The sequence below is a fragment of the Mustela lutreola genome, chromosome 1 (assembly GCF_030435805.1).
Source record: "Mustela lutreola isolate mMusLut2 chromosome 1, mMusLut2.pri, whole genome shotgun sequence".
NCBI classification, from domain to species: Eukaryota; Metazoa; Chordata; class Mammalia; order Carnivora; family Mustelidae; genus Mustela; species Mustela lutreola.
In genome coordinates this window covers 276,552,046-276,578,774 of record NC_081290.1, presented here as the reverse complement: position 1 = coordinate 276,578,774, position 26,729 = coordinate 276,552,046, and the positions used below count along the sequence as shown (strand labels likewise).

The following is a 26,729-nucleotide window of genomic DNA, read 5'->3' as shown; positions in this document are numbered from 1 at the left end:
ATTACCCAGACCCAGAAATAATACTGTAGATACACATATACTGAGAGATACACAGACTGGAACAATATCCTCATTAAAAAAAAAATATCCTCATTTTAATTCTACCTATGACCCATGGAATGAGGGTTATTAGGTTCAAGCAGAAGGTGATATTGCTCTGTTGAGTCAGTAAACAAAATCTCCACCTGGAGGAAATTCAGAGATTAGTATTTCCAACAAAGACTTGAAGATACAAGAGTGGGAATCCCAATTCATATCATTTAACTCATTTCTTTGGAGGGAAAGGGATTGAGGATCTACAAGGTGGAAATCATGAAAGAACACATTTTTATAGATGGACATGCTCTGTGAATGTCAGTCAGCCTCTTTCTCTGTATACACACAGTCTCTTTCTCCTCTTTTGTTCATGCTCAACGGGCCCTTGTACAAATGGCTAGAGTAACTGGAATGGGCCTGACAACATGATTTTCTTCACCAAGACTAATTTCACTACTTCTACTGTTAGGTATCTCAAATGCCAACAACAACGATCACAGCTGTGCCTCTGCTATACCATGATTTTCTGGGAAGATTGGTGAACCAGTAGGATAGCAGGGTGATTAGATTACACTACTTCTTCACCGAGCCACTCAGGCACCCAGAATTTACTACTTCTTCCTAATCTAAAATTACAGAGCTAATGACTTTCTTTCCAGGAATAATCACATTTTGGGAGATTTGTTTGGTTTACATGCTCATTTTCCTACCAGTTTATCTTGCCAGCTCTTGCAGATGTAGACTTACCTAATGCCTTCTTCATGAAAATGGTATCCACCAAGCATTACCTCTAAGAAGAAATATATTAGATGGCAAGGGAATAGTAACTATCTTCTCCAATTCACAGAAATAATTAGTTTTACTTTTTGCTCTATCATTCTAAAGTGATTCTATAGTAGTCTGTACACACATTTGAAGTGTGATTGGCCTGATCAAATCGTGGAAGAGCTATATGAAAACTCATTCATGGTTGTTGAGGTGTCCTCTGAGTCTGCTGCATGCTTTAAAACAGCAGCCAATATATGGTTCCATCATGCTTTATCAAGAATATACATGTCTATGAACCAAGGGGATGAGTTGCCATGGCCCTTGTGGTGGCCAGGAAAATGAGCCTTTCAAGAACAGGGACTGTAATTGTGCAAAGGTCCTAACTGCTGATCTCTGAAATACATTTCCCCATTTGTATCAAGGTCATGCTTCCCACAGACTGCTCCCAGCTAATTACTGAGAACAACAGGGATACCAAGGCAGGACTATCCCTCATAGGCACTGGATTGATGGCTAATTTTGGCTCAAGTACCTACCTTTGCTGAACTTACCATAAACTGAACAATGGCCTAGGATGCTTTTGCCCATCCTTCCTTCCCTCTCCCCTTCACTCATGCTCAGACTTTCCTCATGACTGAGTGCCACTTTTTGCTTCTTCTGGCTCCCTCTCCACTTTATCTTATACAGACACAATAGTTTCCCCTAATAAAATTCTTGAACTTTTAATTCTACCTTAGAGTGTTCTATTACATCAAATAGCCCATAAGAATTTAATTTCCTTACCCATAACCTTATACTCCATTTATTTGGAATCTATGTGCACAAATGTGGAATTCCCCAAGTAAATGTCCTCAATGCTCTGATTAATTGGAATCTGAGACTCTACACTGGCCATGTCGGGCTTCTCATGAATTGATCATGAATTGACAGTGGTCACTCCAGTGGGCAGAGTGATTGACCTCAATCACCAGCGAGGAATTACTAAGTGCTACAAAATGATATCAAGAATTATGTTTTGAACCCAGGGGATTGAACACTGTATTTCATAGTATCTCCTTGGCTTTCTGTTTGAAAAGTATTGCAACCAAATAAAACAAGATGATCTAAGACTCACACCCAATAATAAGGAAATATGGACATTTTTCCAGGTAATTCTGATCTGAGGTGTTGAGAGTCAATAAACTGGAGTAATACAAGCGGAAGGTAGACAGGGACATTTAAAAAATGTTTAATTTAGTAAAACTTGTACATCAAAACAGTACAATTTAGAAAAAACTTTCAAACTTCAAACTTCTTTTGGGATTTGAGTAAATTCCTTTAGAAATTTATAATGTAATTAATTATAAGTTAATATGAGAGATTCTTCATGCTTCACAACCATAAGCTGCAGGTGAAATATTACCAACTGTAATTTAAAAACTTACTGCCAAGCTTACACTTAAACATATGCTAAAACATTTTCTAAAACATCAGTGCCACAAATTTAGTTAAATTTGTGTTATGTTACATCTTCTAAAATTATTCTTAGCTGTAATTTGTCTTCTCACTAGGGTCTTGGTAAGTTATTTCGACTTGATTCTAAAGTTGAGATCATACCTAAAATAGTATGCCTCTCCACTTTGTCCAGTGAAAGTTACAGTCTCTTGTAGATGTTAATACTTATTTGGAAAACAGGACTTGATTGTTTCTTCTAAATGCATTAAAATAGGAGTTCTCAATAAGAAGCTTGAACATCTTTATTAGAGTAAAAATCGGATTTTATGACATTAGGATGTTTCAAGAAGGGTTATTACATCAGTTCTACTTTTTGTAACTGATGTGTCCCTCTGGAATAATGTATTTTCTAGTTTCTCTTAAGGAATATTAAACACCTGATTTTCTGCTGCTATGGTACACCAATTAGATCTGTTCACACTACTTATGAAGAATATATTTTATAGGAATTTTACTATTATTAGTGGGAAATAGAGAGCTTTTAGAAATTGAGAGTCTGAGTTGGCATAAATAGAACCTTTTTAGGACACTGTCTAAATAAAACATTTTGGAATACACTGTTGTGCACTGTTTCTATTGGTGTACTATGTGTTACAGCGAGTACTGATTTTATATCTTGGATTTGTTTTATTATGGATTTATTTTATCTTGGATTTATTTAATCATGTTTTTGCTGGTGCTGATGGGTCTTTCCTGGTCTGCAGGGAGTTCCTATATTTTGGAGGACTACTTGCTTAAATTTCACTTTCTTGTTTGTTTACTATTGCTTTTATCAGTAAAACATATTTATTTTTTATTGATATAGATTATATTTATATTGCCTCACTTTTAAAAATCAAAATTAATTGCAACTCATCATATTTATTCTTTTGTTTTTTCACCACCTGTGTGTTGTATCACCTCTATAAATTATTTTCTTTTGAGTAATGGGTAGTTAATCATAGAGATTTTTTCTCAAATTGTTTCATTTCATTTTGTTTATTATTCATTACCATAATAATCATGTTTTAATGCTCAGATTGTCCAATTTGGTTGTAGAAGACCCTGCAACTTTGCCCTTATAAAATAAAAGAGGAACTCTTGTAGTTACACAGAGATTTATAAAAATCACATCTATGTAAACTTGACTGATTTTTCCTTAATTGAAGGAGATATGCTACAAAAATCCACTAGAGAGATCATGCTTGCTGATCCAAGTTGTATCAAGTTATTTTATGGGTGCTGCTGGGTCTTCATGCTAATGCTTCCGGGGGCAAACTGCATATACAAATGCTTAAGAAATCATTTTAAGAGAATAGAAGTCATTTCAACCAATTATTTTTCATAAGAAAATACCAAAACTTTATTCAGCCTACTTGTTCATAGTTTTTAGGAAATAACCATATAGATACTATTCTGTATATATCAATCAGCCATAAATATTCTCATGCTAGAGGAGTGGACTGATCTGTCACATTATGAAGGTAGAGGAGAGTTTTTGGTTTTAGGCTTTTTATTTGTTTTTAATCTAGAGTAACATGAAATTCAATACAAATTCTTAAATTTTATATTTAAATTCTATCTCCTCAATTGCTCTAATCTTTCTTAGGTCTCTTAAATTGTCATGTATCAAGAGTGCATTTTCCTTAACTGACATTGAAAGAATTGTTAATCATGATGGGACACAATGGCAGCTCTTTTTGAAACAGAATAACCTGACCAAAAATTGTCATTGCATTTGATTAGAAGGAGAGAATCTTGATTTATTTAATGAGTTTATTCAGGGCCTCTTTCACATCCTTATTCCTCAGACTATAGATCATGGGATTCAACATGGGGAACACCACAGTGTAAAATGTAGAAACTATTTTGTCCCTGTCCAAAGAATAGCTTGATCTGGGACGAGAGTATATGTAGAGAATGGAGCCATAGTACAAGGTGACAGAGACCAGGTGGGAGGAACATGTGGAGAAGGCCTTGAGACGGCCTTGGGTGGAGCGGATTTTCATGATGGTGGCAATGATGAACAGGTAGGAAGAGAGGATGAGCAATGTTGGAGTGATGACATTGGAAGCCAGGAGGAAGTATAGTATAGTCTGATAGCCATCTTTCCTGCCACAAGCCAACTTCACCAGGGGAAGCAAATCACAGAAAAAGTCATCAATGACATTGCCACTACAGAAATTCAAGGCAAAAGTTCTTTTGGTGATGATGGAAGAGTTAATAAAGCCACTAAGGTATGAGGATGCTACCAAAAACGCACATAGCTTTAAAGACATAGCCTGAGAATAAAGCAGTGGTTTTGAGATGGCCATATAGCGGTCGTAAGCCATGGCGGCCAACAGGTAACACTCACTATATGCCAACCCAGCAGAGAAGAAGAACTGACATACACAGCCAGCAAAGGAGATGCTTTTGTCTTCAGAGATACAGGTCACCAGAATCTTTGGGGTGTAGACAGAGGAATACCAAAGATCCAGAAAGGACAGATTCCCAATGAAGAAATACATGGGTGTGTGCAGCCGGGAGTCATTACAGATCAACACCATGAGGGTGGCATTTGCTACCAGGGTCAAAGAGTACACGCTAAGGAATACCACAAACAGGACCAGCTGCATCACCGGGTCTGTTGTGAAGCCCACCAGGATGAACTCAGTCACCGTATGGTTGCCTCTCTCCATAGTTCACCTAAGAGGAGAAACAGTGAGATTTCCGCTTTTATCATTTTGCTGTATAAACAGAAAATATGCTAAATAAAAACAATTATATGAATTCCAATTTAATTTTTATTTTTTATCAATTTTTTAAAATTTTTATAAACAAATAATGTATTTTTATCCCCAGGGTTACAGGTCTGTGAATCGTCAGGTTTACACATTTCATAGCACTCACCATAGCACATACCCTTCCCAATGTCCATAAACCCATCATTTTTTATTTGTTAACTCTGATAATTTTTCTTTCCTGGATTCCTGACTGACAAGTTCAAATTCCTACTTAACATCTCTTACAGGAGATCTACTGGGCATTTCAAGAAAAACTGAGTTCCAACCATTCTTCCTTAGCCTGCTTTTCCCTCAGGCTTCTTCACTGCAGTAAATGGAATTTTCCATTTTAGGGGAAATTGCTGACTCTTCTTGACTCCTCTCTGACTTTGACATTGTAACTGACTAATCAACAACATCTTGATTATACCTTCACAATATATCCAGAACCTGACCAGTGTTTCCCAACTCCAGTGGTTCTGCCCTAGACTAAAACTGCTGTGATATCCCATGGGTACTATCACAGAGTTTCTAAGGGTCTCCCAGCTTCCTCCCTCATATCCCAAGCCCAGTTGGGTCTCTGAACAAGTTGGGCAGAGTGATCCTGCTAAAAGACCAGTTAGATCATGTTATTCTTTTGCTTCAAACTCTCCAGTGACTTCTCAACTTATTCAGAGTAAAACCAAAGTTGTTACAAAGATGGACAAGCTTATTGCCTCTCTGTTTCTGATTCCTACTATCCATTCCAGCCATGCAACCCTCCTTTCAATTCTTAGAATAGTAGGGGATGCTTTGTGCCTTTGGAGTTGCTTCTCTCTAAGGCCAGGATGCTCTTCCTTGAGTATCTTTATAGCAAACTCTCTTATATTTTCAAGTCTCAATTGCCTTTTCAGGTGTTCCTGATCACAATATTGAAAACTGCTTCCCTGGCATTTCTTATATCCCTTTTCTGCTTTATCATTCTCCTTAGCAGTGCTCATTATCTAATATTATATATATCCTATTAGTTTAACATATTTTCTTTTCTTTTCACTAAATGTGTTTGTAAAAAAAGAAAAGAAAATAAACAACATGTCTCCAAGAGTCCTTTGATCTCTGGGAAAACAAAGATTTATAGTCTCAACCTAACCCAGGAATGTGACCTTTTAATAGTCAGCATGAAATGTCCTGATCAACAGGAATGAGGTCCTCTGCATGATAAAAACTCAGTTTTCCCCAACAAGATGTAAAGGATTGTTTTTTTCTGCTGCTAATTTCCTTGCTCAACTCTCCTTACACATATGTTCCATTCCATAGAGCTACCAATCCTTCTGCTTCTTGATTCATGAATCACCTGAAAAAGCCAATTAGGTCTTGAACTTTAGTATATTAAATTTTGTTTCTCAACACTGTCCGTTTTCCCTTCCGCTTTTGATGGAAAACATAGACCAGTTCAATGTCTATTTTATCTTAATTGTAGTTTATTATGAAATTTTGTGGGCTATTTGTTTTAACGGAGTCAGTTACTACAAAGTAACAAGAACTGTGCAACTTGGTGAAATCTTTGAAAACATGATCCTAAGAACTATGAGTGCTTTCATATAGGAAACACAGAAAACTCCTGGACTCAACCTTCAATTTAGTATCGTCTAACTTCATTATTCTCCGATTGTCATAATTATCCCAGAATTTGGTTATTTATACAAATAGTAGTGAACAATTTTGAATACTTTCCTCTGAGTTAAACATTGTTGTTAGTGTTGCACATGCATTATTTTATTCTTTGTCACAATATCCATCATAGGTATGTTGGAAGATTAATAGCAATAACTTTACAGATGACCAAATTCAGTGTTAATTAGTAGCTTAAGTATACAGTTAGTATGTGGTGTTGTCTAACTCCAGAAACCTGGGTTTTAATGACTAAGTCCTGTCCTTTCACTTTCAATACTGGCTTAACAGTTGCTTATAGGCTCCATACATGAATGTTTCCCTTTTTGGTTCTAACACCTTAACTCAAAACCAATAAGATAATACAGACAGACTCAGACGCTGTCACAGGTAAGGACCTTGTACATGTGGAGTCAGATAAATGCTTCTGAGTAATACCCAAATCATCTGGCAGGGTCCTGTGTCTCTCAGGATAGCCAACCCCAATTATGAGGACAGGAACTGTCTACTCACCTCTCCCAGGACTGAGACAGGTGCCTGAAACTCACAGACTCAGCCAACAAAGACCACACTGAAAATCCAAATATCTTTTTTTTTTTTTTTTTTTTTTTTTTTTTTTTTTTTTTTTTTTTTTAAAGATTTTATTTATTTATTTGACAGAGGGAGATCACAAGTAGGCAAAGAGGCAGGCAGAGAGAGAGAGAGGAGGAAGCAGGCTCCCCACTGAGCAGAGAGCCCGATGCGGGACTCGATCCCAGGACCCTGAGATCATGACCTGAGCCGAAGGCAGTGGCTTAACCCACTGAGCCACCCAGGCGCCCATGAAAATCCAAATATCTTATACTTGCTCAGGATCCCCAATGTATTTGATTCCTTAAGCACCGCAGAGGTTCATAGTTTTGCAAGTGTCTGAACAGCAATTAACTAAAAAGCGTATTAACTTTATTTAAAAGGTTCTACTGGTTAAATGGAAAAAAAGAAGAAGAAGAAGAAGATGATGATGATGATTTTTAAAGTACTCATAATTATTGTGATATTTTGAGAAACTACTCTTTGCAAAACAGCTTCCTGGAAACTGTATTTGATTGTAAAAGTACTCTATGGAGTAGGTATTTTAATTTCAATCACAGACGAGAAAACAGATCCAAAGCATTTAATTAACTTTCCTTCCCAAGGCAAACTCAGAAGTAAATGCAGTCAGGATTTAAACTCAAGGCAGCCTGATTATAAAATTCAGTCTTTCCCCTATACCATGCATACGTCAGAGAGACATAATCTTTGAGTATCTATTCAGCTGTGACCATAAATTTTTAGAAGAGGACTTCCTGCTCCTGAGTGTCAATACAGTAGATTTTGCAACAAATTTATTTTGTCTCCTATTTCATCATCTTATCACCCAATTTATTTTTATTTTTATTATTATTATTTTTATTTAGGGAGAGAGAGAGAATGAGCTCACATATGCATGAACCACGGGTGGGGGAGGGAGAGGGAGAGAGAGAATCTTTTCTCTCTCTCTTTTTTTTTTAAATTTTTAATTTTTTTATAAACATATAATGTATTTTTATCCCCTGGGGTACAGGTCTGTGAATCGCCAGGTTTACACACTTCACAGCATTCATCAAAGCACATACCCTCCCCAATGTCCACAACCCTATACCCCCAATACCCCTCCCCCCAGCAACCCTCAGTTTGTTTTGCGAGATTAAGAGTCACTTATGGTTTGTCTCCCTCCCAATCCCATTTTGCTTCATCTATTCTTTTCCTACCCCCTTATGCCTCCATGTTGCATCACCACTTCCTCATATCAGGGAGATCATATGATAGTTGTCTTTCTCCACTTGACTTATTTTGCTAAGCATGATACGCTCTAGTTCCATCCATGTCATCGCAAATGGCAAGATTTCATTTCTTTTGATGGCTGCATAGTATTCCATTGTGTATATATACCACATCTTCTTGATCCATTCATCTGTTGATGGACATCTAGGTTCTTTCCATAGTTTGGCTATTGTGGACATTGCTGCTATAAACATTCGAGTGCACGTGCCCTTTCGGATCACTGTGTTTGTATCTTTAGGGTAAATACCCAGTAGTGCAATTGCTGGGTCATAGGGCAGTTCTATTTTCAACATTTTGAGGAACCTCCATGCTGTTTTCCAGAGTGGTTGTACCAGCTTGCATTCCCACCAACAGTGTAGGAGGGTTCCCCTTTCTCTGCATCCTCACCAGCATCTGTCATTTCCTGACTTGTTAATTTTAGCCATTCTGACTGGTGTGAGGTGATATCTCATTGTGGTTTTGATTTGTATTTCCCTGATGCTGAGTTATCACCCAATTTTTAAATGACAAGAAAGGTGTCATCTTGGCTACTGTCTCTAAAAGTGACCTGTCTACCAACAGTGTAAGAGGTTTCGCCCTCCTCCTCATTCTCACCAACATTTCTTGTTACCTGCCTTGTTAATTTTTGCCATTCTAACTGGCATACTGTGGTATTTCATCATAGTTTTGATTCGTATTTTCCTGATAGCTAGTGATGTTGAACATTTTTTCAAGTGTCTGTTAGCCATTTTGTGTCTTCTTTGAAGAAGTGTCTGTTCATGTCTTCTACCCATTTTTGTAACTGGATTGTTTGTTTTTTTGGGTGTTGAGTTTGACAAGTTCTTTATAGATCTTAGACACCAGCCCTTTATCTGTAGTGTCATTTGCAAATATCTTTTCCCATTCTGTGAGTTGCCTTTTTGTTTTGTAGAGTGTTTCCTTTAATGTATAGAAAGTTTTTACCTTGATGAAGTTCCAAAAGTTCATTTTTGCTTTTGTTTCCCTTGACTGTGCAGACCTGTTTTGAAAGAATTACTTAAGCTGATGTTGAATAGGTTACTGCTTATGTTCTCCTCTAGGATTTTGATGAATTCCTGTCTCACATGGAGGTATTTCATCTATTTTGAGTTTATCCTTGTGTATGTCGTAGAAGCTGGTCCAGTTTCATTCTTCTGCATGTGCCTGTCCAATTTTACCAGCACCATTTTTTGAAGAGACTGTCTTTTTTCCGCTGGATATTTTTTCCTGATTTGTCAAAGATTAGTTGACCAAAGAGGGTTATAAGCAGCTAATGAATCATTGAACATTACATCAAAAAATAATGATGTACTAATAATATGTTGGCTAACTGAACATGATTAAAAAATTTTTTTAAAGAGTGACCTGCATAGTTTCTCCATTATTATCTCAATAATATATACTGAATAATGAATACTTATACTGAATATTTCCCAAGCAATCTGCTGAGTGCTTTATTTTTTTTATTTTTTTAAGAAGATTTTATTTATTTGTCATAGAGAGAGAAGCGAGAGCGAGCACAGGCAGACAGAGTGGCAGGCAGAGGCAGAGGGAGAAGCAGGTTCCCTGCGAAGCAAGGAGCCCAATGTGGGACTTGATCCCAGGATGCTGGGATCATGACCTGAGCCGAAGGCAGCCACTTAACCAACTGAGCAACCCAGGTGTCCCAATGCTGAGTGCTTTCAAAGAATCATTTCATTTTAGCCTTCAAGACAATCTTGTAAAGTAAAAGTGATTATTACTCTCATTTTACAGATGAGCAATTTGAGATAAAGAAATAACTGTACATTTGTAAATTGTGAAAGGTCACTGAATTTGAGGTTTATAGAGCCAGGATTCAAAACCATTGTGTATCATCTGTCCCCACACCTACATATCTCCTAGCATTTACTATGTCCTTAAGGCTCTTCCAGGCACTATGGACAAGAGAGAGAACTAAGGCATGGGACCTGAATCCAAAAAAGGGTATAGTTTATTGGGAGAAACCAAATATTTATAAACAAATAAGTACCACAGGTTGTAAAAGAATGATCTGCCATCCCTAATGGTGGGGGGAAGGTGAGTGGAGAGCTTGCTAGGGGCAATGAGGGAAGGGTTGTGTGTGTGTTATGAGAGGTTTTACACAGAAGGGAGAAATAGTTATCCTGCATGAAGAGGCACAGAGAGTTACCACATGTGAGGAAGTAATTTCTGGTAAAGAGAAATACAACAACAACAACAACAACAACAACAACAACAAATATAACCAACAATGCATAGAGTCAAGACAAGGAATGGGTGGGGGAAAATCCATCTGAAGTCTGTCAGATCTGTGTGGAATATAGTGTGTCTTCATTGGAATGATGGTACATGAGATCATGCAGAGCATTTGAAGCCAGAGTTGGAATCTTTTCAAAGTTAATGGCTTAACCTAGACCAATATTAAAGTGCTGGAAGGGTGCCTGGGTGGCATAGTTGGTTAAGTGCCTGACTCTTGGTTTCAGCTTAGTCATTATCTCAAGGTAACGAGATTGAGGCTAAAGTCAGCTCTGTGCTCCCTGAGGAATCTGCTTAGATTCTCTCTCCCTTTGCCCCTCCCACTACTCTCGTGTGTGTGTGTGTGTGTGTGTGTGTGTGTGTGTGTGTGTGTTTCTTTCTAAAATAAATAAATAATTTAAGAAAATGGTTGAAATGTCAGGGACTATGGCAAAAATTCTGGTGGTGTTAGGGAGATGATTAACACTGCCTAAATTAGTATGTGCCCCATGTCTAAATGATGAATACATAGACACTCCACTCATAATTAAAGCTCAGAAAAATGAGAGGACAGATGGAAGTCATGAATGAGGATTAAAAAACAAACAGTGGGCATGGTTAAGTCTAAACTCAGTGGCTTTGACTCTATGTTCTGTGTTCTTTCTACCACGTCAAGTTTCTTCTAATCATTCTCCCTCTGTGACAAAATTCCTCCAACCTTTTAAGCATTTTTGCTGTTAGTCATATCTTAAAAGGAAGGGGCAAAAGACTCTTCACTTCCTGAACCTCATTCCCTATCATACCTAGTCCACCCATAAAGATGGTTGGTACCCAAGCAGAGGCGTCATAGGTAAAAAGGGTAGAGCTTCACAGTCCAGTGGGATATTTTTCCTGCAGGGGACCTTTTGGCTACATTTCTCCTCATGAACTCTGCACACTCACATACACACACTAACTTCATTTATAGCCCATAGAATGTTCAGTTCTGAGGTATTAAGCCTTGCTATTCATTCTGCTTAGAATATTCTTTTATCTCCACTGTGCTAGTCACAGGCATGCACAAGAAAATCTAAGGACAAATTGTCAAAGAATACGGTCTGACCACTGAAATACACGCACTAATTGGATTTCAAAATAGAGTATATTTGTGAATTGTTTCCATTTGAACAGTAAATTCTTTCATGTTGAAGAGCCATGAGGATCCATCTTTGAACTGGCAAGTGGCCAGGATTGGAGGGTAGTCCAAGCATAGACAGCACTGGGCCTTCACGCTGAGGACAAGGATTCAAGTTTGACCCCTGTGCTTACAGCTGTTGGAAAACCGTACACAACTTACTGAATATGTTAAACCTTGTAAAACAAGAATAATAATTGAAACTATTAGATAGGGCTGTTGTAAAGATTGAAGGATATATTAAAAAAATATTGGAGAATATTATATTTTTAAACTAGTATTGGGGACTGGACACATGACAGATGGTCCTGACATCAGTGGCTCTCTAATTCAGAGAACACAAATTTCCCCTGCCAGAGAACTTAGGCTGTAGCTTTTTGTGTCTTGTCCCTTAGAGATTCAAATTTAGGAAGTCAGTTGGAAGGAACCCTTGTTAGAATGCCAGTATCACAACTTATTAGGACTGTTTTTAGAATGACAGCAGTTTTACTTTATGGTGGTGTGGAGATGAAATGACTAGTGTACATTTACATACAGGTATTTTGCAGGAGAGTATATTTTGAGAAGCAATATGGTCTCTCTAGCATGAGATATGGGGTCAGATGGACCTGAGATGAAGGTCCTGCAGGGGACCTTTTGGCTACATTTCTCCTCATGAACTCTGCACACTCACATACACACACTCTTTATAAACTGGTCACGTTTAATTATTTGGTTACTCTTTCTAAGAATCAATTTCCTCATGTGTGTTATCATGCGCTTTAAGAATACACATGGATGTATTCTTTAAGAATACATATGGATGCTTTTGGGTCATTGGTGTCTTTGAGAACCTGAGCTCTGCGGATCTTGAAAATACTCAAATCTACAACAAACATGCACAACAAAATAGTGCACATATTTCCATTGTGTTTCCTTGCAGACTGAAACATGGACGCTAGGTCACAGGTTCAAGGGTTATTTTAAGAAAGGAATTCTCTGCTAACCAATGTTATCCAGAGCCTATGGCAACCTGCCAGTGATAATAGGCTGTTGTCTTAACATTCTTTTTAAATGTGTCTTCTGAGACAGACCATAAGAGACTCTTTATCATCAGAAAAAAATTGAGGGTAGCTGGAGGGGAGGTGGGTAGGTAGATGGGGTAACTCGGTGATGGGTGTTAAGGAAGGCAAGTGATGTAATGAGCCCTGGGTAGTAAATGCAACAGAGGAATCACGGAACTTTACCTCTGAAACTAGAATACACTAGAAGTTATTTCATTGAATTTGAATAACAAAATGAAGCTTCTTAATAAATACAAAAGAATAAATGTGTCTTCTGTCTCCCCAACTCCTGAGACAAACATACATTTAAAAGAAATTACACTTCTCATGATTTAATTTGAACCTGAGTCTAGAGAGCTTTCAAAGTCTGCCTCAGAGCTCTTGAGGTCATCACAAAGACTTATTTTTGTGTGTGTCAGTTTTATAGTTTTATTTTCTGTTCCTTCCCTTACTGCAAATTGCCCTTACCACTAATAGGAGAAAAAGCTACGTAGTGTTTTTTTTTTTTTTTTTTTTTCCTCCCAGCTGTCTCAGAAACTGCTATAAGATATGGGTAGGACCTGAAAATGAGGCTTTGGGCCTCCTGCTGCATAACAGAATGTAGAAGGCTATTGAGTTTTCCTGGGATAAAACGAAATTTCTATGCCACTGGTAACACCCAGACCCCACAACCTACCAATATTTATGGCAAGACCACATTCCAACATTCTAATATTCAAGTCCGCTAGTTCCAGAATCTTCTATAATAATAGATCCTGTCAGCTAGTTTTAAGTTTTTAAGTCAGCTAGTTCTAGAATCCCAAGGATTTTGTAACAATCCCAAGTGTTTTATATCCATAGAATTCCTCATGGTTTTGTAGCTTGGGGGAATAGCAAACGAGGCAATTAGACAAAGCTATGCATTGGCAAAATCAGATCAACCTTATTTAAGAAAGACTTGGAAAGGTATTGTTTAGAGACTGTGATTCCCCAATAATAGGTGTATTTAACCATAATTTCCCTTCACATTCTATATTGAGTTTTGTTGAATTCATCTATTTCTATCATTTATCTATCTATATAATCTATTATCTATCTATCTATCACCTCTCCATCCACATAAAATACAATTGCCTACTGATAAGCACATAGATACTGTTTTTGTAAGCAGCAAGTGTTAGATTCCCCAGAAAATGAAAGACAGACCTAGCTTTCTTGACATGAGGAAAGTCGTTTTAGGTCTCTGGCCATCTTGTGAAAGAATGTAAGAACAGTCATTATCAGGCCAGGAAATAATCTAATCATATCTGGGACCATAAATCAGTGGAAAAACTCCCAGTGCTGATTCAAGAGGGAAGATCGCCCTGTTGTATTGAGTTATCTTTGCAGGATCTCAAACCCTCTGAGCACTCAGATACTGGAGCTGCTTGGGACAGAGAATTGATGATGCTGACCTTTGCTGGCTCTTGTGACTTTGACCTGGACTTGTCACCTTAAGATTGTCAGCTGCCCCAATTCCATGTTAAATTCTCTACCGGGCAAACCCCTTCCCGAAGATGCATGTACCCTTGGCTTAAATCTTCTCCATCTTTTTTGTTCATGAAGACACTGCTTTGGGAAAGATTCCTGGTGCTCTCCTTTACTTGTTGAGAATAAAACCTTTCCTTTTGCTACTCTTTGGCTTGGTTGTGCCTTTGGCTTCACCAAGAGGCTGATCCAGTTTCGGGTAACGATATCTCTGTAGGGTACAAGGATGTCTACCATCTGCCATTCCATGTGGACTCCCATCCTTTGCCATTATCCTTTCTGATCCAGGACACCATCTTGTATGAACTGCATCAGTTTATTTTGGCCATTGGAGGAGGAGCTAAAAGGAGAAAAAAACGGTGATTTAGAATGTGTGTTCCTAGACTCTGTTTCTTCACAGCCAACCAAGGTCACATTAATCCCTAGACCAATGTCACAGCTTTTAACCCCTTTCTCTCATTACAAAATCTCTCTCCCTCTCTCTTTATGGGTTCTGATAACTGCTATTTCCTCTTCTCCCTTCACACCCACATGTACAGTGAGATCCTCTGTCAAAGGACTGGTTTGTCGTTTATGGCTTTTCCATACTCTGTTTACATCTTTCTAATAGTCCCTTTATTAAATACTTTTCAGTGTGAGTGGGCCATCTGTTTCTTGACAGGATTCTGACTGATGGAATAATTAATATTAGGAGTAGCCTAGAATGTAACCCTGGGATTAGTTTGCTCACATATTTAAGGAATGTACAGATACATGATGTGCTAGAGAAGTGGAATACCAGTAAGCCACGGGTGCAATGACATCATGAAAATTTCAATCTCACAAGTATTTTCACAGCTTGAAGTGTATTTGAAGAGCAAAGAAATGAAAAGTTAACTGGTTATAGCATTCATCATGACCACAATAATATTGATTGGAAAAATCATGGGTTCTTCTGAACTGCAAATGAGGTTATTCAACTGGTAACATGAAGGGCACTTGGAAAACCTTGAATGTAGATTTGAAGGAGTTTCCCATCTCTGTTAGTCCTTAAGAAAGACAAGATTGAGGTCTAAGCTGGAACTTGATTGTGAGGATTGCACAGAAGTGCTACTTCCTGAAATTGACCCTTGAACAACACAGGGTTGAACTGTGGGGGTCCACGTACATTGGATTTTTTTCAATAGATACAGAATAATGGTATGAATGAAATGTATGTTCCCTGCGACTTTCTCCATAACTTTTTTTCTCTAGCTTTACTGGAAAAATACAATATGGAATACATAGAACATCCAAAATATGTGTCAGTCTATTATTTCTGTTATCAGTAAGGCTCTGGTCAACAGTAGGCTATTGATAGGTAAGTTTGGGTGAGTCAGATATCAAATGCTGATTTTCGAATTGTGTGTGGGTGAGTTGTCCTAACCCCCACATTTTTTGAGGGTCAATTGTAAATGCTAAACATTGCCAGAGATTTTGTGACAATCTAAAATAATAATGGAGGAAAGTACCAGGACCATAAGGCAGTGGGATAGCGATACTGGCAGACAAGGACAGAGCCGAAAATAGAAATCCTTGTGTGATGAGTCAGTCCCTAACTTCCATTACTTGAGGGAAATAGCTTTTTCCTTGACAAGTTTTCTAATGATCACACTTATGAAGTTGCCTTATGAGCTCATGTAATTCTCACCACCCAACCTCACCACACTATACCGTCTCTGTAGTGAAAGTTAAATATCATTAGCGCAGATGAAGAAATCAAAGACTTTTCCTACAAGAAATATACACTAAGAAATGTATAAAATTTTACCGATCTGTATTGGCGTGAATCTAGGAAACATGTATGAGTTTGGGTTCTAAAAAGATAAACCAAGTAGAATGAAATGTAAGGATTAACTGAGCCAAATTTACCATCACAGGCACACCCAGGAAAGACTCAGGAACTCACTGTGTTTCCTCAAGAACACTTGGAATTTATACTATAATTAAGGCCTCACTAGGATTGATTTTTTTGAACTGCTTACTCACCGAAGACAAAACATTCCCAATACAGTGATGATAAAATAAGTGGTTAACACCAGTACTATAGGCATAGTTAATTTCTTCCTGATGTCTGATTTAGTGTGTTACATTCCTCATATTACTTATATGCTTATTCATAATCTTTCATGTTTTAATGATGTTATTTGGAACTTTCCTCAAACTGAGGTAAGTTTGCAAGATAAAGATGAACAAAAAATATCTTCTCAGGCTGGCAAGTGCCTTCTTATTTGGAAAAATAGAAGTTTTCCTAATGTAAATAAAACAGAAGCAACCTGTCTCATGGTTAGGTTTCCTTTTTTATGGTTAAACTTTTAATATCAGTATGACTTTCCAAGCAGAAATATTGTTTTTTTCCCAAGGTGGTATCTTCTTCTAAAATTATTTTTTCAATTTTCAGCCAACATTAAATAACACATTTCATATTATTACTGTGATATTAATTTAATACACTAGAATTACTCAGGAAGAATTTAATCTTGTAATAATATTATTTTAATTAATAAGTGTACTCAATCTTCATTTGTTAAATCAGAGAGTCAGTCCACATGGTTAACCATTCATTTGAGCTCCGTTATCTAATTCAGAATTTCAGAACTACCTTGTCTCAACTTGGTTATTCTGTGTGATATCTGTTACTGATTACTATTACAAGTATTCATCAGCACTGATTATTTCTTTCTGATCTTTTTACAGCTCCTAATTTAACTGGCACTAGTTGGAAAAAACAGTTCTTTGTATTTATTTTTTACTGCTTCTTTTGGTAAAACATGCATGTATCAATATTTATTTAAATTTATTTTTATTTTTCTATATGAGCTACTTATTTACTAATATTGCTACCTTTGAAAATCCAGTCAAAATGAAATAACCTGCTATATTTCCCTTGCTTTTGTTTTTATCACTACCTTCTTATAATCTCTACATACACCTCTCTTTTTTTTTTTTTTTTTTTTTTTTAGATTTTATTTATTTATTTGACAGAGAGAGATCATAAGTAGGCAGAGAGGCAGGCAGAGAGAGAGGAGGAAGCAGGCTCTCCGCTGAGCAGAGAGCCCGATGCGGGACTCGATCCCAGGACCCTGAGATCATGACCTGAGCCGAAGGCAGCGGCTTAACCCACTGAGCCACCCAGGCGCCCCACACCTCTCTTTTTTTTTGAGACTCTTGGACTCCTTAGCTTTCATTGTTTCACCGTATTGCAATAAAAACCATACTGTTTTCGTTATTATCATGATTTTTCTTTGATACCCAGAATGCCACAGCAGGAACCTCACAGGACCCTTTAGATTGTTACCTTTTCTGATGGAGGCATAATATTCCATAGTGTATATGGACCACATCTTCCTTATCCATTCATCCATTGAAGGGCATCTTGGTTCTTTCCACAGTTTGGTGACCGTGGCCATTGCTGCTCTAAACATTGGGGTACAGATGGCCCTTCTTTTCACAACATCTGTATCTTTGGGGTAAATATCCAGGAGTGCAATGGCAGGGTCATAGGGAAGTTCTGTTTTTAATTTCTTGAGGAATCTCCACACTGTTCTCCAAAGAGGCTGCACCAAATTGCATTCCCACCAACAGTGTAAGAGGGTTCCCTTTCTTCACATCCTCTCCAACACCTGTTGTTTCCTGTCTTGCTAATTTTGGCCATTCTAACTGGTGTAAGGTGACATCTCAATGTAGTTTTAATTTGAATCTCCCTGATGGCTAGTGATGATGAACATTTTTTCATGCGTCTGATAGCCATTTGTATGTCTTTATTGGAGAAGTGTCTGTCCATATCTTCTGCCCATTTTTTGATATGATTGTCTGTTTTGTGTGTGTTGAGTTTGAGGAGCTCATTGTAGATCCTGGATATCAACCTTTTGTCTGTACTGTCATTTGCAAATATCTTCTCCCATTCCGTGGGTTGCCTCTTTGTTTTCTTGACTGTTTCCTTTGCTGTGCAGAAACTTTTGATTTTGATGAAGTCCCAAAAGTTCATCTTCGCTTTTGTTTCCTTTGCCTTTGGATACATATCTTGAAAGAAGTTGCTGTGGCTGATATTGAAGAGATTACTGCCTATGTTCTCCTCTAGGATTCTGATGGATTCCTGTCTCGCGTTGAGGTCTTTTATCCATTTTGAGTTTATCTTTGTGTACAGTGTAAGAGAATGGTCGAGTTTCATTCTTCTACATATAGCTGTCCAGTTTTCCCAGCACCATTTATTGAAGAGACTGTCTTTTTTCCACTGTATATTTTTTCCTGTTTTGTTGAAGATTATTTGACCATAGAGTTGAGGGTCCATATCTGGGCTCTCTACTTTGTTCCACTGCTCTATGTGTCGGTTTTTATGGCAGTACCATGCTGTCTTGTTGATCACAGCTTTGTAGTAAAGCTTGAAATCAGGTAACGTGATGCCCCCAGTTTTATTTTTGTTTTTCAACATTTCCTTAGTGATTCGGGGTCTCTTCTGATTCTTACAATTTGTAGAATCTTCCATGTTTACTAGACATAACAGAATATTTCAAGCATATGCTATTTATTTTCTCACTGTAAAATAGTGACTGAATTATCCTCTAGAAACACTGATTCCTTGGGTGCCTCCATGGCTCAGTCAGTTAAGTGTCTGCCTTTGGCTCAGGTCATGATCCCAGGATCCTGATAGAGAGCCTAGCATTGGGCTCCCTGCTCAGCAAGGAATCTGTTTTCTCCCTCTCCCAATGTCTGTGCACCCACTCTCCCCAGCTTGTGCTCTCTCTCTCTCTTTCTCCAATAAATAAAATCTCAAAAAAAATACTGATTCTTAGGTGGACAGTAGTATTATGGATATAAATTTAGGTCTAAAGTGTACAAAAATCATGCAAAATATCAGGTGTCTTCTCAAAGTATAGAAAGAGTGGTGGAATGAATTTTGTCTCTATACTGTTTAATGAACAGTAAGTAGTGGACTGACTTTCTGAACAGGGGGAATAAAACTGGAAAGTTAGTGACAAGGAAGTCTGAGAGAGGTATACAGATGGAACTCTTGAAAAGGAGGTGAAGATACTCGCACTCCATCACAAATGCCCACCAGAGGGCACTGAGGGCGGAAAAGAATTTGCACTGAGAATGTTGGTGAGCCTCTTCCCCTATATTTTCTTCTAGTAGCTTTACAGTTTCATGTCTTACATTTAAGTTTTTAATCCATTCTGAGTTGATATTTGTATATGGTGTGTGATAAAAGTCCAGTTTCACCGTTCTGCATAAGACATCTTGTTTTCTCAACATCTATTAAAGAGACTGTCTTTTCCCCATTGTGTTTTTTTGTGCCTTTGTTGAGATCTGTTGACCATGTATATGTAGGTTTATTTCTGGGCTCTGTATTCTACTCCATGAGTGTATATGTCTGTTTTTATTCCAGTACTGTACTCTTTAATTACTATATTCTATAATATATTATAAAATCAGAAAATGTGATGCCACCACCTTTGCTCTTCTTGCTCAAGATATTTTTTGGTTATTCATGGTCTTTGGTGGTTACATAAGCATTAAAAAACATTTTTTAATATTTCTGAGAAAAATGACATTGGTATTTTGATAAGGATTTCAAATAACACCTCAATGCCTTCTCCTTTCATCACAATATTCTTAACATTTTAAAATTATTTTTTATCAAGATTTTAATTTATTTTATTTGAGAGTGAGAGAGCAAGATGAAGAAAGAGAGAGAGAGAAATAGCAGGGGAAGGGCCGGAGGGAGAAGGAGAGAATCTCAAGCAGACTTCCTGCTGATAACAGAACCCACCTTGGTGCTGGATCCCATGACCCTGAGATCATGACCTGAATTGAAACCAAGAGTCAGATGCTTAACTGAATGAGCCACCTAGGCTCCCCAACATTAAAAAATAAATAAATAAAAATTAAAAAAATTCTTCTATTACAGAAGTTCTGTAAGTACTGGATGAGAAGGATTTGGGGTGGATTACACAAATCTCCAGCATTTCCTCACATTCCCTTACAGCTCAGTATGTAGGTGGAAAAATAGGTTGCTCTTAAGGAGATAGTGAAGGAAAATATAATCTTTTAGGTTCTTAGAAGCAATATATATACTTCTATTTTTTATTAAGCGCTGGGGCTGATTTTTAAAACTATGTTAATATTCAATTGAACTAATATTTTATAATATAAATTATAGTTTGATCACTAAAGCAAGTCAAACTAATATAAATAAAACTTTCTTCACTGGATTTCTTTGACTAGGAAAAAAAAGCTGTGCTGTTTTAAAAAAGCCAGTTCCCCATGCTGCCTCTGAAGCAGCCCATTCTCCATGAGCACTGATTTGAGAAATACAGGTCAACTCAGATTTCCGACTGTGTTAACCAGACCAGTTTTCTCAGGGCTTCTTTCACGTCCTCATTCCTCAGACTGTAGATCATGGGGTTCAACATGGGGAACAGGACAGTATAAAATGTTGATACCATTTTATCCCTCTCAAGGGAATAGCTGGAACTTGGGCGAGAGTAGATGTAGAGAATGGAGCCGTAGTACAAGGTGACGGAGACCAGGTGGGAGGAGCAGGTGGAGAAGGCCTTGTAGCGGCCCTGGGTGGAGCGGATCCTCAAGATGGCAGCGATGATGAACAGGTAGGAGGCGAGGATGAGCAGTGTGGGGGCGATGACGTTGGAGGTCAGGAGGAAGTACAGCACGGCCTGGTAGCTCTCTTTCACATCACACGCCAACTTCACCAGGGGTGGGACATCACAGAAAAAGTCATCAATGACATTATCACCACAAAAATCCAAGGTGAATGTGTTGCTGGTGAGAATTATTGCATTGACAAAACCTCCAGTATAGGAAAATATAACCAAAGAGATGCACAATGTCCTTGACATGGCCTGAGCGTAAAGCAGGGGGTTGGAAATGGCTGCATAGCGGTCATAAGCCATGGCGGCCAAAAGGTAATACTCACTATATGCCAAGCCAGCAGAGAAGAAGAACTGAGCAAGGCAGCCAGCAAAGGAGATGCTTTTGTCTTCAGAGATACAGGTCACCAGGATCTTTGGGGTGTAGACAGAGGAATACCAGAGATCCAGAAAGGACAGATTCCCAATGAAGAAATACATTGCTGTGTGCAGCTGGGAGTCATTACAGATCAATACCATGAGGGTGGCATTTCCTACCACGGTCAGAGAGTACACGCCAAGGAATACCACGAACAGGACCAACTGCATCACTGGGTCCGTTGTGAAACCCACTAGGATGAACTCAGTTACTGTATGATTGCTTCTCTCCATGGTTTAAGGAGACCTCACCTGCAAATTAAAGAGTGAAAAGTTTAATTCCCTCAACCCATACTACAGGAATGCAATCTCTGTGATAAGCCTGTGAGATACAGTCAAGATTATAAGCTGTTAGGGCAAGTGAGATCAGAGCAGGAATTTTGCCTGACGAGGGCAGGTGATGGGAGCATTAACATATTCATTTCAATGAAATGCATTTAACAATAGGAAAGCTTGAGTGCTCTTGGTTGCTTACTTATTTTTCAAGAAAAATATTTCTTGAGGTCCAGGTGCCTTCTTGGCGTTGGGATACAGCAGTGAGGACAAAAGGGCTGACTCCTATTCTAGGAGGGCTTAGTTTAGAGTCCTACATGATGAATAAACAAATAAATGTGGAAATATTTTCAGTTAATGTTAGAGATATTAGGAAAAGCAAACCAGATGGTGTGGTGAAAATGAACTGGGAGAGGAACTAATTAAACTTAGACCCCGAGAGGAAACAGTCTTTTCTTATTTCCCAGCTATATGTGGACAAGTTTCTCAAAGCCCATGAGAGATGGGAATGTCCCTGTAGTTTAGAAGTGGTGACATTTGAGAGATGGCAGAGTATACCACCTGCAAATATGCCTTTTTAGCACATTTTTATTTTTCATTAATGTTGTAGCATGTATCATTCCTTTGTTTTTATTGCTGAATAATATCCCTTTGTATGGATACACCATATTTCATTTACCTATTCATCAATAGATACATGTTTTATTGTTTCTATTTTTTGGCAGTTATGAACAATGCTGTTATGGGAATCCTTATACAAGTTTTGTAACGACATATGCTTTCATTTATCTTGAGTAGATATCTTGGAGTAGAATTGTTTAGTCATCTATATTTAACATTCTGGGACATTACCCAACTGTCTTCCAAATGAATCCTGCCATTTTTCAATCATATCAGTAAAGCATATGGGATCCAGTAATTCCTCATCCCAATACAAGTTAGTATCTTTTTGATTTTAGCAGCCCCATTGGGTGTGTAGTGGTATGATATTGTAGTTTTGATTTACACTTTCTTTTTTATAAATGGTTTATGTATTTATTTGAGGGGGCAGGGAGGGGCAGAGGGAGAGTGAGAGAGAGAATCTCAAGCAGACTTCCTGTTGCGCACAGAGCTGGGGTGGGGGGCTTGATCCTATAAGTCTGAGATCATGACCTAAACCAAAATTAGAAGCCAGATGTTTAATTGACAAGCTACCAGGCGCCCCTTGATTTACATTTTCTTAATAACTAATAATATTAAGTGACTTTTCATGTACTTATTAAGTATCTTCTTTGGAGAAATATGTATTAAAATCTTTTGTTCATCTTTTAGTTTATTTTGGCTTTTCATTGCTCAATCGTAATACTTCTTATACATTCTGGATACAAGTCTTTTATAAAATTTATTATATGCAAATATATTTTCCCATTCTTTGTGTTATTTTTTTTTTTTACTTTCGTGATGATATCCTTTGGAATGCATGAACTTTTAAATTTGATAAAGTTCACTTTATCTTTTTTCTTCTTGCTTGCTCTTGATATCTTATTTAAGAAACCACTGCCTAACCCAAGGCACAACAGTGTGCTAACTCTCTTAATTACTGTAAATCTTGTAGTAAGTTTTTTATCTGTTTTTTAAAAAATTAAATTATTATTTTTATGAACATATAATGTATTATTTGCTCAAAGAGTATAGGTCTGTGAATCATTAGGCTTACACACTTCACACCACTCACCATAGCTCATACCCTCCCCAATGTCTGTAATCCAGCCACCCTATCCCTACCTCCCCAAGCCCCCAGCAACTCTCAGTTTGTTTTGTGAGTTTAAGAGTCTCTTATGGTTTGTCTCCCGCCCAATCCCATCTTGTTTCATTTTTTTCCTTCCCCACCACCTAAGCGCCCCCCTACTCTGCCTCTCAAATTTCTCATATCAGGGAGATCATATGATAATTGACTTCTTTCTCTGATTGACTTATTTTGCTCAGCATAATACCCTCTGGTTCCATCCACATCATTGCATATGGCAAGATTTCATTTCAATGACGGCTGCATAGTATTTCAGTGTGTGTGTGTGTGTGTATCACATCTTTATCCATTCATTTGTGAACAGACATTTCTGCAAAGAAGACATCCAGATGGTCAACAGACACATGAAAAAGTGCTCCATATCACTCAGCATCAGGGAAATTCAAATGAAAACCACAATGAGATACCACCTCACACCAGTAGAATGGCTAAAATTAACAAGTCAGGAAACGACAGATGTTGGAGAGGATGCGGAAAAAGGGGAACCCTCCTACACTGTTGGTGGGAATGAGAGCTGGTGCAACCACTCTGGAAAACACTGTGGAGGTTTCCTCAAGTTGAAAATAGAGCTATCCTATGACCCAGCAATTGCACTACTGGGTATTTACCCTAAAGATAAAAATGTAGTGATCCGAGGGGGCAAGTTCACCTGAATGCTAAAATACTTATCTTCCTTTAACCTCACCCATATATTTTAGTTATTCTTCTACAGTTGTCTTTTTTTTGGTTCAACTTTGTATAAAAACATTTAGATTTTGTTGCTTCTCGGGGTCTTCATTCCCTTGTGAGGCTCCCATGTCATGTAATATTTATGTTAAATACATTTGTATGTGTTTCCCCTATCACTCTGTCTCCTGCCAATTAAATTATCAAGCCCAGTCCCAAACCATAAGGTAAAATTTTGTGTCTCCTACACAGTTTCCCTCCATGATCATGGAGCAACCTCTCTCCTTACTTACTGTGAAGAAGTCTTTGGCACATTTATCATATATCCCTCGGAGAGAAACAAATTGAGAATCAGAGAGAAATTTCAGTTTGGAGACCAGCAAATCAATCCATCTGGTTATCTCAGGAAACAAAATAAGTGATGTCATTGTAAATCTTTTGGGTCTAAAAGCCTGGGACTTGACATTATTCTCCATGGAGAATAGTTTTATAACTAGCCACGTACAATGCTTAAAAAGACAATTATCCCACCTTGATATTATTTGTAGTAATAGTTCTCAGTTGAACTATTTGAATTTTAAAATTAAAATTGAATTTATCACATTGAAAAACATCCACTCTCTAACAAACATTTAAAATGCTTCCCTTATAGTCCTATAATGAAATTTGTGGTTAATAAACCTACCTGTGTGCATATGTGCACATATGTATATAAAACAGCTAATTATAATGGTAAAAGTGACATAAAAGAAAAGTAGCTCATAATACAACTATTGCATGGTAATAATTATAGGATTTTTTTTGAAATAGTGTGAATTTTAATATGTAAATCCTGCAACATTTGAAGTGGTTATACATGTATGTAGAATCATCACAAAAGTATTAGTGATCCAAATATCAGAACTGGCATTTCCATCAGTGATAAGATTTTTCTGACAAGGTGAATCATTCTTGATAAAGTTCCAGCAAAACAAATGACACTCGTCCCTCAATTTTGGATTCCTAGTTGAGTAGATTGATAGTATAACCTTGCAAATACAGTGTTTATTTGTAAAATGGAGTAGATTTCAAACTCACAAAATTACAAAGCTCTTTTTTCAATGCACAAGTGTCCATCAAGACACTGTAGAGGGTATAGACATTTTTTTCTCCCGATGGGATTGCCCCCTAGGTGCAAACCATGTTCGTCATTGTCTATTGCTTATTAAATGGGCCTTTGATCTTTGTGGCAGTCAAAAATCCAACTGGACATTTCAGAAATGTTCCTTAAAGGATGCTATCACTCTGTGAAGAAACCACACTCCACAGCTTTGTATTTTACTCTGTGACTTATTATAGGGTCTTCTGGGAATTATGTGAAAAAAATAGAAACTATCTGAAGAATATCTCTGAGTAGTAAATTTCTATTTTTCATAGGCATACTGGGTCACTGGAGCCAAGCAGAGATAAGATCTCACTAGGATGTAAGTTTCATGAGAGCAGGAAATTTTGTCTCTTTCATTCATTATTATATGCCTTGTGCCTAGAATAATAACTGGTATGTAATAGACCTACAATAGATATTGAATGAATGAATGAATGAATGGGCAGCCCTGAGTTGGAAAAGAAACAAACCAATAGAAATGAATTTCTGGGTGGCTTCTAATTATGTCATTTTCCTCTTAAACCATCAGCAGAATTGTTTGATATCCCATGTGCATTTTCTAGCATGAGTAATCCCTGCCTTCATCTTTGCAAACAAAAACAGGAAAACACAAAGGAATCTGCCTGCAAACAGCTTTGCCAAATATTTCTTTGCCTCAATTGAGTAAGTCTGTGCAGATTTTTTTTTTTTCACATAATCAACAGATTATCCATTGTGATGAACATGAAGCCTGATTTTACAATGAGAGTTGAGTGGTCTAAACCAGAGATACCCAGGATATCATGGAAAAAGCATGTGACTTTCAGGAGATTAACAAAGGTTCAATTTCTCCACCACTAGCCAATGTTGTAAAGCCTCCATTTCTTCATATATAGAGAATAACTTATCTCTCCTTTGGGTTGTTGTAAAGAAGGTAACTCAAGTAAGGACTAGGCACACTACCTAGCACAGCATAACCACTCAGGCAGCCAGTGGTTCTCAAATTCTGAGCCTGTAAAAATCACCTGGCCTAGCTCCAGAATTTCTAATTTAGCAACCTGTGGGTGGGACCCAGAAACTTGCTTTCAGTAAAGGAGCCCAAGGGTTTATATTGTACATTGTCCATAGATCAAGTCTGACAAATGCTGAAATAAATATCATTTATATTCTTCTTTTCTTTTTAAGTAGGCTCCACACCCAGATGGAGCCCAACAAGGGGCTTGAACTCATGATCCTGACATGTCTCCAAGAGTCCTTTTTTTTTAAAATTTTTTTATTTTTCATAAACATGTATTTTTATCCCCAGGGGTACAGGTCTGTGAATCGCCAGGTTTACACACTTCACAGCA

General features: G+C 37.6%; 2 protein-coding genes across 2 annotated transcripts; both read right to left on the bottom strand.

Moving 5' to 3' along the window:
- Window positions 1–4,040: 4,040 nt before the first annotated feature.
- On the bottom strand, window positions 4,041–4,958 carry LOC131822663 (olfactory receptor 9G1-like). Its single transcript, XM_059158952.1, has one exon. The coding sequence runs from the start codon at window positions 4,956–4,958 to the stop codon at window positions 4,041–4,043; it is 918 nt and encodes a 305-aa protein (XP_059014935.1).
- Window positions 4,959–20,830: 15,872 nt separating this feature from the next.
- On the bottom strand, window positions 20,831–21,766 carry LOC131822662 (olfactory receptor 9G19-like). Its single transcript, XM_059158951.1, has one exon. The coding sequence runs from the start codon at window positions 21,764–21,766 to the stop codon at window positions 20,831–20,833; it is 936 nt and encodes a 311-aa protein (XP_059014934.1).
- Between the last annotated feature and the right edge of the window lie 4,963 nt (window positions 21,767–26,729).

Coding starts and splice junctions, on each gene's coding strand:
- LOC131822662 (XM_059158951.1), bottom strand. CDS start 21,766: ATGGAGAGAAGCAATCATACAGTAACTGAGTTCATCCTAGTGGGTTTC.
- LOC131822663 (XM_059158952.1), bottom strand. CDS start 4,958: ATGGAGAGAGGCAACCATACGGTGACTGAGTTCATCCTGGTGGGCTTC.